The 19,257-nt window shown below is 37.8% G+C and overlaps 1 protein-coding gene across 2 annotated transcripts; it reads right to left on the bottom strand.

Annotated features, from left to right (window-relative positions):
• Positions 1 to 1,693: 1,693 nt before the first annotated feature.
• On the bottom strand, positions 1,694 to 16,418 carry LOC104091268 (SUMO-activating enzyme subunit 1B-1-like). 2 transcript variants are annotated; one of them, XM_070177455.1, is made up of 11 exons: positions 16,197 to 16,417; positions 15,797 to 15,898; positions 13,542 to 13,587; positions 11,360 to 11,555; positions 5,137 to 5,216; positions 4,918 to 5,034; positions 4,631 to 4,681; positions 3,401 to 3,467; positions 2,241 to 2,344; positions 2,056 to 2,160; positions 1,694 to 1,978 (listed from the first exon to the last, which is right to left on the bottom strand). In XM_070177455.1, the coding sequence occupies exons 2-11, from the start codon at positions 15,889 to 15,891 to the stop codon at positions 1,868 to 1,870; spliced, it is 972 nt and encodes a 323-aa protein (XP_070033556.1). In that variant the 5' UTR covers positions 15,892 to 15,898; positions 16,197 to 16,417; the 3' UTR covers positions 1,694 to 1,867. The 2 variants fall into 2 exon arrangements, with proteins under 2 accessions (XP_070033556.1, XP_070033557.1); XM_070177456.1 differs by lacking the exon at positions 4,631 to 4,681 and having other exon boundaries at positions 16,197 to 16,418.
• Positions 16,419 to 19,257: the final 2,839 nt, after the last annotated feature.

Raw genomic sequence — 19,257 nt, 5'->3', positions numbered from 1 at the left:
GGCCATCAGCAGCAGATGAGTGCAAGTATGGAGTGGAAAGAAGTGAGGGTGTAGCACTATCCTCATGATCAATATGCCTCTTATCCTTCCTAGACCTACCTCGACCCTTATCGGTCATCTGCATAAATTAAAGAAAATGCTAGAATTGAGAATATAAATCTATATAAGTTAAGAGCGCTTGAAAAAACTAACATGCTAGTCGTCTTCGAAGTATCCTTCCTCGTCCGAAAATTCTTCCTCTTCATTTATTTCATTTTCATCAGGTGATTCTTCGTCCTCATTTTCTATGATTGTTATTTCCTCCATATCTTCTAATATGCGTTGAGGATGCTCCAAGTCATTTTTTAACTGATCATCCACCATTTGGTTAACACTTGAGGTATCATTTTGGTAAGCAACATCTAGCACATTCTCAACTTCCACCCTAACAACAGGCTTAGTTTTTATTACAACCAACCAATCAGTCCTATCCCTCCGCAATGGATATGGAGCATAAGTTATATTTTATAAATATCTGTAATAATCTCTAATTAGTATATATGAACCGATGGTACCTACTCCTTTAAAATCTAACGTTAAATGTTATTATTTACCTCTGATTGTTTTTAATAACCATAGTATTTACCTATTCGGGTCAGCTTGCGCACCTTGACTAATTCCATGGGATACCCACTATCTCACACCAGTACGAAATACCTGAATATCTTAGTAGTTTACGCAGATAGTAGTGTTGCCGAGTAAAATCATTATACAGATTTGGGTTTTTACCCCCATTGAACTAGTTGTTTGCAGGCTTAGATGAAAATAACGACAGAGACAAGTATCAAATTAACTAGTCGCGGAACCTTGATGAAAGATTAAAAGGTTTCGGTAAATGGTTACTATGTATTTAGGTAAACAGTTAGCAGGTAACATATTATATATTAAATTTAATACTTCTACATAAATACCTAATGTTTTTCTCATGAGATATTACAAACAATTGACCATATGCCCTTAAACACTTTCTTCCAATGGTTGTGTCAGAACACAGAACGGTAGAACAGGTGACGCGCCAATCCTTCATTTGTTGTTAGAAATATTTAATCCCCACAGGGTGTTTGTTAAACCAATGAATATAACATATAAACTTTTATCATTTAATCATAGTTAAATAATAATAAATATTCACTTTAATTTGTTATTCTTAAAATTAAATTGTTCTAGGTTAGAGTAAACGCTGTGTCTAAATACAAATTTTTCGTTTGCCATCTCTATTACTAAATAAAAAGGAGGATAGCGGGAGGAAGGTGAGAGTTTTCCAAATCTTGTTTGTGTGGAAAAGTTCAATTTTAAAATCAAGAGGTTTCTTCTAAATCTCTATTTATTGTTCTTCTCAGAACACATGACGAAGCAGTTCATCACTATCATCCATAAAGCTACTAATCAGCAAAAAGGGCAAAAGGGAGATGATGAAAGTTGTAGCTTTATGGTCACAACTTCACCTTGCACCACTTTCTAATATTCAAAGTTCCACTCCACCAAAAGATCTTCCCCTTCGTCTTATTCAAAAGGGCAACAACACTATTCATTAATCAAACAGTTTTTTAATAATCCATAAGTTATTTTTGGTAGCTAAAAGCTTTTTCTGCATTTTTTTTTTATATATATACTAACACTATCATGTTTGAATAATAAGTAAAACCAGATCATATGTTGAACTAAACAGCAATCAGATTAACCTCATAAGGTGAACTAAGTCATATTTGGAGTAATCAAATATGGTTATCCGTAGGAGACAATTAGACAAATCCACAAATAAGGTTAGCATATGTTAAACAGTATTCACCACAAGCCATTGATCATCCTGAATAGAATTCCTAGCTCCTCAGCTGTTGACATTAGATATGTCCTCTATTATCCCTTTACCGTCTGTGGCATCAAAGAAGAAAATGTTTTTAAGGGGATCCCCTTTTCCAGATATTGCTTTAATAACCTCCTACAAGGATAAAAATTTGAACACATCAGCGAAAAATGTCAAGAGGTACCAAATGAACAAGACAGCAGCATAATCACCTGTACAAGGACTCCTCCCACAATGGCACAAACTGGAGGAAATTCATGTTCAGATGCTAACAACCTTTCTAGGAGAGAATCTGGGATCTGAGATTCATTTATGCACTGCAAATCAAGAGGCAATTCTGTTAAGGACTTGGAGGAAATGCATTTTACATTAATATACTTGATTTCCTGGTATATACCTGCGCCTCACATAGTTCCTTCCTCAACTTCAAAACATTCGGAAGGTCATCCGCACAAGTATCTCCAGGATTGCACCTTTCAAGCACTTCAAACCTCTCGATGACTGCAAAAAAATTACCATTCACAAAGTCAAGGGACAATTTAAGTAAGTTTTGTTGCACTTAGGTCATGTATCAAAATACACAATCATGGGCTTCCTATCACTTTGTCACCATTACCACTTTCAGTCTTCGTGAAAGACTGCTGAAGGCATAATTAAGTAAATAAAAGTCTATTTCTCTTTCTAACAGCTTAAGTTTTTAGATGAAATGGTCACACACTTCAACATGGTATTAGAGCAGGCTGAGGTCTTGGGTTCGAGTCTCACCGCCACCCAATATCAAAAAGAATTTCCACATGCTTGGCTCATCAAAAAGAATCACGCCCGCACGTGAGGGGGCGTGTTGAAGAATATTTAAGTAAATAAAAGTGTGTTCTCTCTAACAGCTTAAGCTTTTGGATGAGATGGTCACACACTTCAACAAAAACAAACACCAAGATAGCTAATTAAAGTATTTTTGACGTCCAGGCTACCAAAAAGTTGAATATTTCCAAGGACTGCTACCACTGTGCTATAATTAAAACAGATAATATACATCTGCAATTTGAAGACCACAAATATCATAGGATGCTGAAGAACACAAAAATAGTAATTGTATAGAGCACCCTGTCAAGTATCTCAAATTTTTCCCAAGGTTAGTAATTGATGTTTTCTCGCAGAAAGCTACTACATAGTATTTGAACCCCACAAATAGTCAGTTCTTATCTCGTAATATGATCTTGTGGATAAGAAAAATGGTGGTTGGGGGAAGGGGGAGTGGAGAGACTAGGAAACAGCCTGTGATTGACACTGCATCCTCTCTGAAGGTAAGCACATCGGTTCAGTTTCTATAATCCTAATGTATCAAAGCAGAAGCAACGATCCTGAGAACTTAAACATGCCACATTGGGATTGAGTCTGACTGCAACCCACTGATCTCTCTCCTGTTCTTGTTACTATATAGCTGAAATTCCCGTTGACCTTCATGCACCAGGAGGTAGCAGATAGCGAAAGTCTGTATTTAGAGAACATCTGTAAATATGCATAAAAAATTACAAGAACCTGAGTAATACAGTTTACCTCTCATGGCAAAGTATAGCTTTGTCATTCTCTTGGGTAGAGATCTCCACGGGACTGCAATGGCTTCCTGCAGAAGTTTAGGTAAGGCAATTGCCAATTCAAATGAAAAACTTATAAAATACTCTGCAACACGGAAACCATATTAACTTCAGGTTAAGAAACCATCAGATTTAGTAACTCAACCATTTATATTTAATTTAGAAAGTTAAAGGGGATTACAGGAATCTTTAGCATATGTTGCATTGCTGTCTCTCTTTAACGCATAATTGCCTTTAAAACTCTACCTGTTCCAACGAATTCCATACATCTTCTCTTATTTTTTTGGGAGTATGAGATCCTTTAGGATTTTAAATCCAGATCCAATCATTATGTCCATATTTATGTCTGAAATGGTGTTGCAGGACTTCATCAGTGCTGAAACTGGACATGAAAACAAGTTTAGGTGGATTATTTGATGTCGGGTGATGGTTGTGAAGAAAATGGCAGTGATGAGAGACAAGTCGCATTAGACCCCTCACAAATAGGGGATGAGGTATTCATCAATGAAACTGATAATGCAAATTGGAAGGGTGTTGTCTCTCGGGCGAATTAAGTCTTCCTTAAACTACTCTATCTAGACAGAATGTTAGGAGGTTCTTGTTACTTTGAAATGACAAGGTTACACTCACCAAAAACTTTGCCAACTCTATGGAATATCACATATGCAGCTAATTGTTTCCATTTAAAAGCTGCCAGATACTAGTGACAAGCTTCAAAGCTACCATATAAATGTTAAAATGTTAAGCAGATGGATTATTAACCACCAAACACTTCGAATGGTGCTTAACAAAAAATAGTGCTGAAACAAGATCGAAAGGGAAAATCAAGAAATGAAAACATCATAGACTTTAGGCAATGATATAAACAATCATGCAGCTGGACTGGAGCAAATTGATCTGTTTAGAAGCGACATATAGAGGTCCATAAGGTTTCAGCTATGAAGTATGAAATAATAACTAGCTCAAATCACCTTTTATTCATTATCTGCTAGGCAGATATAGTTGTCATTACCTTAAGTTGAAAAAGAAAATCAAACGGATGACTTCGACATATCTGAGATTCGCTGAGACTGAAATCTTTAAAACAAACGAAGGATGAGAAGACATAATCTCAACGATACAATTATGTAAAACAGCACAACAGCTAAACAAGAAAACATTTTCTTTGTTAATGGCTTTGATGAAGTCACACCTCAAAACTCGGACAGTGTAGTTGGCATTCAATTGTTTCTTCATTCTTTTTCTGCAGAAGTGATAAGAAGAGATTTAAGAGATTCCTTCAGATTTAGCTATATGATAAGCAAGTGGCCCTCAAGATAAAATACACAAATGTGTGGAAAGGACTAGATCGAACTGAACAAAAGGGTCAAAAGAAGATAACACAAGCTGTATAATCATTAAACACAGAGATGCTCTATCCAAGAACTAAATACAACTCAACCACAGAGGACCTAAAAAAGAAATGAATTTGGTTCTAACCTTGGAGTAGCTGTAATTCTGCAAGTCAACAAATATCTCACCGCAGGAATCTCGGCATTCTACATGGTAAAATGCGACACGCCTTGGCAACTTGCGACACTTTGCATTGACTGATTTCTGCATAGGGAGCATAATCGAAAGGAAAATTATAAAAGACTGAAATTTTCATTGGAAAAACCATCTTATCTTATGTTCAACAAGAAAGAAGAATGTCCATACTTTTGTCAAAAGGGAGCAACAACTGATGACAACAGCATCGAACTTCTGAAAGAATTCAACATCGAAGTTGGCCAGGTCACCTAAAAATATAGTATATGAGTCTCATGAGTCCTAGGAAATTGCCCTTCATTGTAGGGTAAAAGGGGAGACGGTTCCCAAGGGGTGGCTAGTTCGACTAAGAGAGACAGATACAGATAAGGTCTATGAAATCTTAAAAACTTTGACACAGTTTGACTCTGACATGAGATAGATATATAATGCTTACCATGCCCCTGACTCTGCATATCATGAAAACCGAATAGGAAATATATCTAAGAACTCAGTCAGATGCGACATGTTAGGAATTCTCTTAATGCACCTTTTACCATGATTTGAGAGTATGAGAAATAATACACGGGAAAATTATATTATTGATCTATTTACTATGATACAATGAGCGTTATATATAATACACATTCTATTCCTACTACATATGGGATTAGGACTAATTACACATAACTCTCTAACACTCCCCCTCAAGCCGGTGGATACAAATCATATGTATCGAGCTTGTTACATATGTAACTAATACGATGACCAGTGAGGGACTTCGTGAAAAAATCTGCAAGCAGATCATTCGACTTTACAAACTTTGTAGCAATATCTCCTAAGAGTATCTTTTCTCTGACGAAGTGACAGTCAATCTCAATGTGTTTAGTTATCTCATAGAACACCGGATATGATGCAATATGATAGACAGCTTGATTATCACACACAAGTTCCATCTAGCTAATTTCACCAAATTTCAACTCCTTGAACTGTTTGATCCAAACTAGCTCACAACTGCCATGGCTATTGCTCAATATTCTGCTTCTGCACTAGACCGAGCAACCACATTATGTTTCTTGCTCTTCCAAGACACCAAATTACTCTCCTATTAAAACATAATATCCAGATATAGAATGTCTATCAGAAGGTGATCCTGCCCAATCAGCATCTGAGTATCCAACGATCTGCTCATGGCCTCAATCCTCAAATAATAATCCTTTGCCTGGAGCTGATTTTATATACCGAAGAATGCGGACAACTGCATCCCAATAACTATCTCAGAGAGAATCCATAAACTAACTCACAACACTCACAAGAAAGGAAATGCCAGGTCTAGTCACCGTGAGGTAATTTAATTTACTAACCAGCCGCTTATATCTTGCGGGATCGCTAAGCGCCTCTCCCTGTCCTGGAAGAAATTTAGAATTTGGATCCATAGGAATGTCAACAGGCCTACAGCTTGTCATTCATGTCTCCTCAAGAATCTCTAAGGCATACTTGCGTTGTGAGATCACAATACCTGAGCTAGACTGAGCGACCTCAATACCCAGAAAATATTTTAATCTGCCCAGATCCTTAGTCTGAAAGTGCGGAAAGAGATGTTGCTTCAACCTATTAATGCCATCCTGATCATTGCCAGTAAAAACAATATCGTCATAATAAACCACTAGATAAATACAGAGATTTGAAGCAGAATGCAGATAAAATACAGAGTGATCAGCTTCACTACGAGTCATGCCAAACTCCTGAATAACTGTGCTGAACTTACCAAAACATGCTCGAGGAGATTGCTTTACCATAGAGTGACTGGCGCAAGTGACATACAAGGCCACTAGACTCCCCCTGAGCAACAAAATCGGGTGGTTGCTCCATATAAACTTCATCCCCATGGTCACCGTGAACAAAAGCATTCTTAATGTCCAGCTGATAGAGAAGCCAATGGCGAACAACCATAGATAGAAAAAGGCGGACTGATGCTATTTTATCCATGGGAGAAAAAGTATCATTGTAATCGAGCCCAAATATCTGAGTATACCCTTTGGCAACAAGACGGGTCTTAAGTCGATCAACCTGGCCATCCGGACCTACTTTGGCTGCATAAACCCAATGACAACCAACATTAGATTTACCTGAAAGAAGAAGAACAAGCTCTCAAGTATCACTCGTATATAAAGCAGACATCTCGTCAATCATAGCATGTCGTCATCTTGGATGAGACAGTACTTCACCTTAGACTTAGGGATGGAAATAGACAAAAAAAATTACAAAAGCATAATGAGGTGATGACAAACAATGATAACTTAAACGGACATAATGCGGATTAGGATTAAGAGTGGACTGTATACCTTTCCGAAGTCCAATCAGTGGACTAAGAGGAGACAAGTCCGCAGTAGGAGCAGGGTCAGGTGCAAGACGTGAATCAGCTGGCCCTGATACTGGACGCGGACGATAAGTCAAAAGTGGTGTTCTTGTGGCTGGGGGTATAGGAAGAGCAATACTAGACTCCTCAACGATCGGTATGGGTAAGACATTTGTAGCTGAGGATGTAGATGGAACTATAGTAAACTCCTCAAGAATCGGAGTAGGTAAGACCTCAGATATATCAAAGTGGTCAGAAGAGGTAAAGTAAGGTCAAGACTCAAAAAATGTGATATCAGCTGACATAAGGTACCTACGAAAATAAGGTGAGTAGCAACGATATCCCTTTTGAACACGAGAATAACCAAGAAAGATACACTTGAGAGCACGATGAGCTAACTTTTTCTTTCCCAGGGGCTAAGATATGAACGAAACATATGCTCCCAAAAACACGAGAGGGAAAAAAGTATAAGGGTGAATGGGGAAACAATACTGAATGCGGGACTTGATTCTGAATGGGAGATGAAGGCATCCGATTAATCAAGTAACAAGCCGTGATAACTGCATCGCCCCAAAAATGAACATGAGACTGAATGAGAAGTGTGCGAGCAGTCTCAACAAGGTGCATATTCTCTCTCCGCAACCCCATTCTGTTGAGGGGTATAAGCACAAGATGTCTAATGAATAATTCCTTGAGAAGTCATAAACTACTGAAACTGAGAGGATAAATATTCTAAAGCATTATCACTGCAAAATGTGTGAATAGAAACATCAAATTGATTTTTTATTTCAGCACAGAAACTCTAGAATATAGAAAACAACTCAAAACGATCTTTCATTAAGAAAAGCCAAGTACATCTTGAATAATCATCAATGAAACTAACAAAAAAACGAAATCCTAAGGTTGAACTAACTCTACTAGGACTCATATCATAATGAACTAAAAAGAAAGCAGACTTTGCACGACTCTCAACACTACGTGGAAAGGTGGCTCGCGTATGTTTCCCAAGCTGACACGACTCACAATCTAATTTAGACAAAGTAGACAAACTAGGTATCATTTTTTGAAGCTTGGATAAACTTGGATGTCCTACACGTCTGTGAATTAGGTCTAGAAGATCTGTAACAGGACATGTTGTGGGGGATTGAGTGAGTTCAGGTAGTAAAGGTCTTGTGATTCACGCCATGTACCAATCGTCTATCCCGTACTGCGGTCCTGCATAATAAAAGAATTATCAATAAAATATATACTACAATGGAGGGCACGAGTCAAACGACTAACAGACGCAAAACTAAAAGGACAGCCAAGGACATAAAGAACGGAATCTAGAGTGACAGAAGATGGGGGATTAGCTTGTCCAACTCCTTTTGCTTTAGTTTGGAACACATTGGCTAAAGTAACAGTGGGAAAAGACAATAATATACAATATTCGACAAAAGTGATTTATTACCAGAGATATGACCAGAAGAGCGCCGTGGTCCATGACACACGGTCCAAGAGTACTAGATTGGGAAACACAAGCAACAGAAGTATCAGTCTGAGCAACTGAGGCTATTTGTCGAGATGTCCGCTTACTTGCTCGATACGGAAGGAACTCATTATATTCCCCTTCAAATAAAGAAAATCCCTGGTTACCTGTAGTCTCGGTCTGAACAATATGAGTATTTTTTGGTGGTCGACCATGTAAAGAATAGCACACTTCACGAGTGTGTCCAAGTTTATTATAATGACTACACCTGGGTCGAGATCTCCCTAAGCGACCTCCTTGTTGATTCTCCATAGTCTGAGATGTCCGATTTTCCATTGTTTGAGATGCGAGAACAGAGGAGTCAACTGTTTGTGATGGGATCACTATGAGACCGAGTGCTGCAGCAAGGACAATTAATCGAGAGAATAATTCATCAATTGTAGGAATAGTCGGACTAGCCAAAATCCGGTCGCGTGCTAAATCAAGGTCAGTAGGAAGTCCAGCAAGTGTAAGAACTAGAAACGTCTCTAGTCGTTGCTCTTGTTGCTTTTCACACTAGCAGAAACTAGCATCAACTTCTCAAATTCCTCCATGACTATTTGTACTTATCCCAAATAAGTAGACATATCCAATGCATGTTTCTTTAAATCTGTCATTCGCAATATCATGTCATAGAAGCGAGATATGCCATTAGTGTATAAAGTGCGAGCCTTTTCCCAAACTAAATGACATATCTGGAATAGATGAAGCAAGAGCATCAACTTGGGATCAATAGATCGCCATAAGATACTACATAATTGAGCATCGATCTTCTCCCAAAGTGCTTTGGCCTTTTCATCACCCTCACTAACTTTTTTGATTAAGTGATCTTGAACATCTTGACCCCTGCACCATAATTCAATAGAGCAAGCCCACGCTAAATAGTTTGAACTTCTCATTAAGGGCTCCAAAATAATCATAAAGCTTTAATTTCCAGAACCCGTGTTTTTAGAACCAAATACATCAAATCCCCAAAGACATCGTTGGATTGGAGAGAGGTCTAAAAACAAACAATAAAAATAATCAATTGTATCTCACTAAAACAGGGAAGGAAACATTGTTTCTGCCGAGAAAATCATTGTAGCTGCCGGAAAAAATTAAAAGAGATCGGAATAAAAAGAAAATATGATGGGCATGCTCGGAATTGATGGGCGATGACACTGTTCCAAGGAAATTTTTTCAAAAAGTCGTCGGAAAAGGCTCCACGCACCGGCGCGTGGAGTAGATCTCGTCGGAATTTCTGACCTCCGAACGGCACGTGAGAGCGCGTGAGCAGTCATCTGCCGGACATTTTGGTTGGAGTTTGGCCGTCGGGGGTTGGGGGACCTTGTGGTGGTGTTGGTTTCGCACAACACCAGCAGAAATTGATTTGTCGTAAATCTGCCCTAGAAAGTCGCCGGAAATTGATACGCGGCGATTGTCTTACTTTCCTGGATGTGTCTCACTCACGCACTGATACCATGTGAGAAACAATACACGGGAAAATTATATTATTGATCTATTTACTATGATAGAATAACCCCTATATAAAATACATATTATATTCCTACTACATATGGGACTAGGACTAATTACTCATAACTATCTAACAGAGAGTATAAAAAGATTGAATAGGCCGATAAGCTTAATAAGCACAAATGTATAGCAGTCACATGTGTCAGGAAAAAAACAATAACCTAACAGAATCAAGCACCTCGATGCAAATCAAAGAACAGAGGTCAAAGTGGGATGCCTGTGAGTATTAAGGTTTAAAGGAAGTAGGTTAGCACATTACATTTCTTTACTGATACTGAGCTGATTCAGATTCAGGTGACCAAATCTTTTTGTAGCGACATAAAGCCTAAGATTATAGGGCCCAGAGACGCACAGAATGTCATGCATTGAGGTAAACGTAGCAGCATCTCTTGATTCAATATCTAGAGGTTATGATGCTATGACTGCAGATGAAAGAAAAACAGAAAACAGGAGAGGAGATGTGGTCCCAAAGGAGTACAAGAAAGAAGGAATGGGAGTACAAGAAAGAAGGAACAGCTAAGCAATGTTATAGGCATTGACAAGCACTTCTATACATTTCTTTCTTGGATATATTTAGACAAAAATCATTTCGGCCACATATAGAGTAGACATCAACTCCAAATCACATTTTGGCAGACTGGCATTAACAGCTATAATCTGATGCATATTGAGAATGCTTTTCCTTAGAACCCAATTTATAAGATAATAGATGCAAAATACACTGAAAGTAACACTAATTACAACATACAAAACTTAGGTAAACGATAAACTCATAAACCACCTTTGACATCTGTACCTTCTCTCAACTAAGTCTATCCCGAAGTACTAATTGACTGTATCACCGGCACTGTCACGTCACATTTCAACATGTATTCAACTTAGATCATATGCCCATAGTGGCAGATTACCCTAGCTTAAGAAGACATTACAAGATTGAAGAACAATAAAAAGTGGAAATGCAGTTGCTTGATAAGTTAGAAGAACTATGCAGGTTTAAGCGTTTATAAATAAGATACAGTACAAAAAAAAACAACCTTTTTCAACAGAAACAGAAACCATGGGGTTGAAATCTTTAAGTGATTCACAACAAAGCTCAGCAAGTGATTTCCCGCGGGTTATATTTTCATCGGGAGGAACTAAGAAGTTAGCAGACAGTAGCTCTTCTGCTACAAATCGATCATCATTGAGCGTCAAACTACCTACTCCGGCCAAGACAATATTCTTGCAGAACTGGGAAAGTAAAAGGAGAAAAAAGAGTTAACAGAGTTAAATACAATATGAAGTTCCTTAATTTGATTTTAGCATCTGGCGCTCTAAATGTTTTATAAAAACTTGTCCTATTTATGCTGATGACTCACTTATATTTTTTGTGATGCCAAGGAGGAGCAGGTTACTCACCTGAGATTGATTTTGACTGTTTACGAGGCCATCTCAGGTTTACATGTGAACTGGAGTAAATCCTTGATTTTCACAGTTAATGAGGTCACAGATCCTCAAAGACTAGCTGGCTCGCTAGGATGTGAAGTGGGATCTCTTCCTACCACCTATTTGGGGCTACCACTAGGTGCAAAGAGCAAGTCCAACCAGATATGGAATGGGGTTCTAGAAAGGTGTGAAAAGAAGTTATCCAGGTGGAAGAACAATTACCTGTCCTTGGGAGGGAGGGTCACACTAGTCAACAGTGTACTAGACTCCCTTCCCACCTACATGATGTCAATCTTTCGACTACCTGTTAGTATTGAGACAAAGATTGATGCTTTGAGGAGGAACTTTATATGGCACGGGAATAAAGAGAAAAGAGGCTACCATCTAGTTAAATGGAAAACTCTCGCGACTAGCAAGAAGGAAGGTGGATTGGGAATCAGAAATTTGAGGCAGCATAACAAGAGCCTACTTATGAAATGGCTATGGAGATTCCCATTGGAGGAGCACGCCCTATGGAGGAAAGTGATATGTGAAAAATATGGGACTGAAGGCAAGCGGAGCTCAGGTATAGTGGCTAGCCCTTATGGTATGAGTGTGTGGAGATCTATTAGATCTCTCTGGCAAAACCTAATGAGCAATTCTTCCATAAAGGTGGGCAATGATGCAAAAACTCTCTTCTGGAAAGATGATTGGATAGGGAATACTCCACTAAAAGACAGTTTCCTTGATCTATACTCTTTAGCGCAGCAGCCAGATGCTTCTATTAATGATACCTGGAATCAGCAAGGCTGGAATTTAAGCTTCAGAAGATTTCTGAATGATTGGGAGGTGATCAAAGTAATTGAGCTTCTGAAACTTTTGCAAAACTTCAAAGGTCCAACTGAGCAAGTGGACAAACTGTTATGGAAAAACAATAGCAAAAGAGTTTTCACTGTGAAATCTGCATATGAGGTTTTAAACAGAAGTTCGCAGCAACAAGAGGCTTGGATATGGAAGCACATCTGGAGGTTGAAGGTCCCTTTAAAAGTTAATGTGTTTTGTTGGCTAGTGGTCAAACAGGCTGTTCTGACACACGAGAGCTTAATGAAAAGAGGAATGCCTCTGTGCTCCAAATGTTTTCTGTGCGGAAGGGCCATCGAAACAAACAATCTTCTATTTCTTCATTGTCAGGTGTCCAATAGATTATGGCACCTTTTCATAAGTATGAAAAGCTTAAGCTGTGTGATGCCTAGAGAGACTATGGACTTGCTGTCTAGTTGGGACTATTTAGCTACAGGAAGCAGCCAGAAGAGGTGTTGGAGTCTCATTCCAACATGCATTTGGTGGACTATCTGGCTGGAAAGGAACTCCAGATGTTTTGAACACTCAGCAAATCCTGATCAGAAGATTAAAATGAATTGTATATCTTTATTTCACTTTTGGTGTAAAGAAGCTTTAGTACAAGATGCAGATTCCCTAGTTGATCTCATCGAGTCCTTGTAAATGCCACAAGACTTGTTTTTCTCCACTTGTTTTTGTTCATCAATCTCTTAATTTTTGGAAGTCTTGTAACTAGGGACCTTTTCTCTCAGCACTATCTTGGCGCTGAGATTTATCTATATGTCAATGAAACCTGTTATCATTTCAAAAAAAAACGTGTCCTATCAAATGACCAAGAATCATGATGTTTACAATTTAAGCTTGGAATAATCCAATTCCACCAACAAGAAACGATTAAGAAGTTCTATTGATAACAAAAATATTATCGAAGTAAATATTTACTCAAAAAAGTGATCACTGGTAGAATTGTACCTCAACAACAGTCCCTTTCAGTCCACTGACAAATATATGAGATTTGCTCAACCCGACATAAGCAATAAAATAGTGGAAAATTTTATAAAAATGAAAAAACTAGATGGTCTGCCATCTGTCTATCTAAAAATTCTTGTATATGTCATTCCCTTGAAGATAAATATTGTTTTTTTAAATTAAAAGTAAGTCATATACGAAACTAGGATGAGCACACATATCAAATTAAAAGAGACAAGGGTGTCCCTCTTTTTTCATAACAAGTTACACCGGACTAAAATCTACATATGTTACATGGACTTAAGTACAAATATCAGATTCGGGTAGGTGTACGATTACATCAAATTTTAGTAGGCCTTTTGTGGTATATTTTGGAAGATCCAAGTATGGTACCTTTGCGAAGTCACGAACTTGACAAGGGTAAGCCAAGAACTGAGGAGTCCATGTAACAAAGAACTTCACACCTTTGCTCCTCGCTTTATTTTGAAGAAATATACACTTAACTATAGATGAGACCAACCAGAAAGCTTTCACTAAACAGAGAACTTATATGGAGTAGTGACCAATCTGTAGCAGTTAGCAAGCGCACTTGGTGCAACCAATCAATCAATCAACGACTCCTCGATCTCAGACTAGTTGTGGTCGGCTACGTCAATCAACCATGCCTAGTTGATGGACATAGAAATCTTTACTCACAACTAGTTGGTATCACCAATATGGATTCCTTACTTCCATTCTGCTATATTTTAGCTAAGTTCGTATCGATTATGAAAGATCTGGGTGCCTCGTTTAGTCAGATTAAGAAATGAAAAATATAAGACATTTGCGCAGTGAAGAGTAATCAACTATAAAAGTACAGAAGCTAATAAATTCAACCTTCATGACTTATATTAAGAAGATAGATATTTGTTCATCTGAAAATTCTCTAACCAGCAGGCTTCTTAATCAATAAATTTGACCTCTTCCTTAACATACAAAACTAAGTTTAAGAAAAAGGAAGCATTCGGATTGGCGAAAATATTCAGCAGTCTACAGAAAATCACCCTCACTTGGAGTCAAAGTAGAAGAACAACTCACGTGCTAAAATCCAACAAGAGTGTTTGCAATTTGAAGCATCAATCTCTACTGAATCTCATCGATAGCTCACCAAACTACGATGGAGAGTTTCGCCTTTTGAAGTGCTAGTTGGCAGTCGCATGGAATGATCGAGCCAGACCAAGTAAAAAAGACTTACAACTCAAGAAAGGAGAGTAATGGGAAGTAGAGATGACAAATAGGATAGGTAAAGCAGGGCAGGACATGTAATGCCTTGACCTACCACAATTTTAACCCAAACCTACAGTCACAAGGTAAAACCCAATGTATGTTACGGTTTTTAGAAATCTTTATAGAGTATTAACTACTCTCCTTAGCTTTGTGGGTTTAACAAGAACAATACAAAATAGGAACACTATGTTCTCATTTCCTAAATTCTCAATTTCTCATGATCCACCTATTAATCGCTTTACCCGATTACACTCCACCAAGTAATTAACAAAACCAACAAACTGGAAAACACTTGCTGAATAAAGTCAAGTCATTACCCCATGTCCTCACCTGAGAGTGTAGACGAGCCGAAGATGGCTTAACAACGAAGAAGTAGAGAGAGAGTAGAGAAATGGAGAACGAGGCTTTGTGTCGTGAAGTGCAATGAAACTGAGTTTAAACTTGACCTACCCATATCCAACCTCACTATACATTTTTCATAATTCAATTTTTGTTCCTACCCTGCTCCACTTAAGTATTCTCCCGTCTCGCCCCATTAAGGCTTTACCTTTCCCCGCTCCGCCCCCACCATGTCCTGCTGCATTGCCATTCCTAATGGAAAGCGGGACAACCCGCATCTGATCATCATAAACAATCTTCAAATTACCTTATTTTGTATTGGTTATTTTATCATCTTCATTCTCATTCAGCTATTAAAAGTGTTTCTACACAGCTATGAGGACCTTGCTTTTTGACATATGTTAAGAGGTAACTTTGAAAAGTATACACTCACAGTGTAAAGAATGTTCACACTATCAACAACAATATAAACACTGTATAAGGTTACATACCACGATAAGTGCACAAGTACCAAGAACATTTACTTCCCTATTATCACCAGTTATAAGGATGCTAAACTAAGATACATGTATTATGTAAGTAAACATATATCCCTAACAACCGTCTATTTGTGATGCATTATCTTACTGGTTGCCTGTGTAAATGAGAAAAACGAATACCTTCGCTGAGCATCGACACCCCAAACCCTAATCTGACGATCATATATGGCAGTCTCTTGCTCTGTCAATTCCTCGCCTTCCTTTCCCATTTGCAACCTGAAATTTCAGCATAGTATAAAAATGATACCCACAGACTACAATAATGGCTCAATTTTTCAGTTCAGCTTGGTCATCTTTTCTCGAGCTTGGGCTTTTATACAACTGGTCAAAACAGTATGGTTTATATGGAATCAAATCCAACAAAACAAGTACAATCCATATCAGGGTTCTAGTAAAACCCGTTGTATTGGAGTGCAAAAATTAACTGAAAGAACGTATATTACGCAACATACATTGTAAATGAATAAAAAAATCGGGGAATAAACAAACAAAAGAAGCAAAGGAGATTGCTTACACTGAGGAAACACTACTTCCGACTTAGATTTTAGGGTAAAATCAGGAGAGAATGAAGCAATATGCGTATCAACTTCAATTGTTTCCCTTTTTCTTCTTGGTTTTTATTTCCTCTGTGTGCCATGTTTTTACTTTTTAGTTGCCGCCAATCATGTTCTTTGGTCAGTCTTATTTTGAGGGGAGAAAATTGAAAAATACTTCAAAGTTTAAATTTTCTCATCGTCACTATATTTCATCTTGGTTCATGAAGTAATGATATGAGAATAACAATAATATTTTATATTTATGTTGTAATTTAAAATCTGCATTATGCAAGTATGTATAGTATATACATACCAAACTAGTTTTTGGACACGTGCAATGCACGTGTTTCTCGTATAAATATGTGAAACTTCAAAATAACATGTTAATATACAAACTAAAACAGGTTGTGTTGACAAACTAATACTTCAAATTTGCTAGAAAAAAATAATAGATGTTGTTTTCTTTCCTTTTTTGTAAGAGTAGTTTGGTTTGTATACAAGAAAAAATAATTTATGTATCAATTCTAAATTATTATAAAAATTATCTTGTAATGAACTCTTTTCACTAAGACATACAGTATAAAAATTCTTGAAGAAAATAAAAACTAAGCTAGCTAGCCTAGTTACCTTTTTGTCCATAATGATCAAAAAATCCAATGCAAAAGAATGACCCCTCATTTCTTTAGTTCGTCCACAATATAACTTATGATTTTGTTTACATGACATTATTCCTGGTCTCTAGCAATAACAATCCTCTCGAAGATGTTTGTTCCTAGACCAATAATCACTCTTTCTTATCTATAATCTTGAGACTTGATCCTCGTATTGCAAATATAAAGTCTATCTAAACTTGAAAAAATAAAATAAACTTAAAATTTTAATATATCACCGCTCCGAAAATAAATAACCTTTCTCTCAAGATTATACCTCAAGCAAAGAATTGCAGATACATTTTTATTGAAATCTAAAAGGTCAAGTTTACGAAAAGGATCACGAAAATAAAAGTGAAGTTAGGCTTGATACATCTATTGGATTTCAAGTTCTACTATGTATTGTGATATGTTTTTCTTTAAATGCAAAGCAAACTTAAAAATCTCAAGATAAATTTAGATTAACTTAGAGATAAATTTGTCATCTATCAATTATACCATCACTGAATTAATAAAATAGTATGTCAAGATATAAGTGTCGGAGCGAAGAAGTCTCACAAAGACAAAGTATTTTTGTGCCTAATAATACTTGGCGAGAAAAAAATACAAAAATACAAATTAACTTGGTAAAACTCACAAAGAATCGTAAAACATGAAAATTAAAATCTCCAAAGAGCACAAAGATGGAACTCACCAAGCTAGAATAAGATATTAACGTGAATCAATTTTTGCTTTTGCCTCATTAGATATTAATTGATTACAATTAGACTGGAATGGTATAAGCAAAAAGACACGAGGCTAGAGCACTTCATGGCTTCATACGGGTTTACCCGAAAAATCGGATAATGTTAAATTTGTATATGGTTCTAAGGATACGTAAATTTCCTTTGATATAAAGATAACAATACAAGTATTTTGATTATGCGGACGACAATGATGAACAAAAAGAATGAATAAGATTCAGTAAAACGGGCACAAGGAGATATCTTTGTATATGAGAAAAGATCTTTTTGTTCCAATCTATTCCGTCTGTTTTCCTTTTTTCTCCCCCTTTAGCTTACAAGGGTCATTATAAAAAATAATAAATAAAGCATATAATGGAGAATCCATGATGATTTGTCTCTTCCTCGATTCCCGCCAAGATTCTCTCTCTTGGTGCGTTTGCAACGGCTCTTGTATGTGAGCCCGATACTGGCTCGAACTCGTTACTGGGTCGAGCCTTTCGGTCTTGGCTCGAGTTCGCCCTTCGGGATGGGCGTCGCGCATTTCCGACCTCGAAGTAGTGCCTTGCGGATCGATTCGGTCATGGGCTCGATAAGGTTATCGAGCCGACTCCTCGAGCAACCTTCGGACTCGAGGCTGGTTAGTACTGACTTCAGAACTCACTCCCAAAATCTCACTCCGACTTCTTACCACATAAACTCGATCGAATGTAGGAAGGCCGAAATCTATCTCCACTGTATACAAATAGTCCCCTCGTTTCTCACGAAGGATGCAGTGAGAATCGATGTGATTTTTGGTGGTTCAATCGGATCATAAGCCGACTTTTCAACATGGATCGATTATGACGTATGTGATAGTTGTCCCATCGATTTAGCATTTCAAGGTATTTAATGTTTGTTAGATGGCGGCCAGTCACCTCTGATATTGAACTGTCATGATGCGATCCTATAAATAACTCTTCCATATAACATTTACCACTTTTACGCATTCACTCCCCCAAAATTTCTCATCTTTTCTTTCTCGCCGCTACCAGAGTTTTGGTGTCATTAATTTTTCATTTTCCTTTGTCTTTCTTCCTCTCATATCAATGGCCAAAACTTCGAAAGTTGTACCTCAGAAGGAGAAAGCTTCTTCTTCACGGCCGTCCGGCGACAAGGCGCCGGTGGAGCCGTCCACCTATGACTACGTTCCCGGCCCGTGTACTCTGAAGATCGATTTTAAGGTTGAGAATCCTTCATACGTCCCAGGTCGATACGAGCACGTGTTAATGTATATGTGCTCTATAACATAGGGTCATCTCGATGCCGTTAGAAAAGACTGCAACTGGTGTTCCGAGGTTGTGTTGCAAATTTCATCCCCCGAAGAGAGCGGCATCACCCATGTGGAGGGGTTTTTAAGTGTTTACACTTATCCCTTCACGTTGGGTCCGGTCGACCCGGTGATCATTGATTTTTGCAAAAGATATCAGGTCACCCTCGGTCAAATTCATCCCTCTCTATGGCGTATAGTAATCCTACTTCGCTTCTTCTCCATCAAAGCTGGGGGGCTAGATTTTTCTCTGAATCACCTCATACGGTTGTATCGGCCTCAAATCTTTCGAGAATTAATCAGACTTCATCGTCGGGCATCGAAGGCTTTGATGTCGAGCATCGACGAAGACAAGGAT

Source organism: Nicotiana tomentosiformis, chromosome 6, assembly GCF_000390325.3.
Source record: "Nicotiana tomentosiformis chromosome 6, ASM39032v3, whole genome shotgun sequence".
In the NCBI taxonomy this organism is placed as follows: domain Eukaryota; kingdom Viridiplantae; phylum Streptophyta; class Magnoliopsida; order Solanales; family Solanaceae; genus Nicotiana; species Nicotiana tomentosiformis.
Note: the sequence above shows the minus strand (reverse complement) of the source record. Positions and strands in the feature narration are given on the sequence as shown.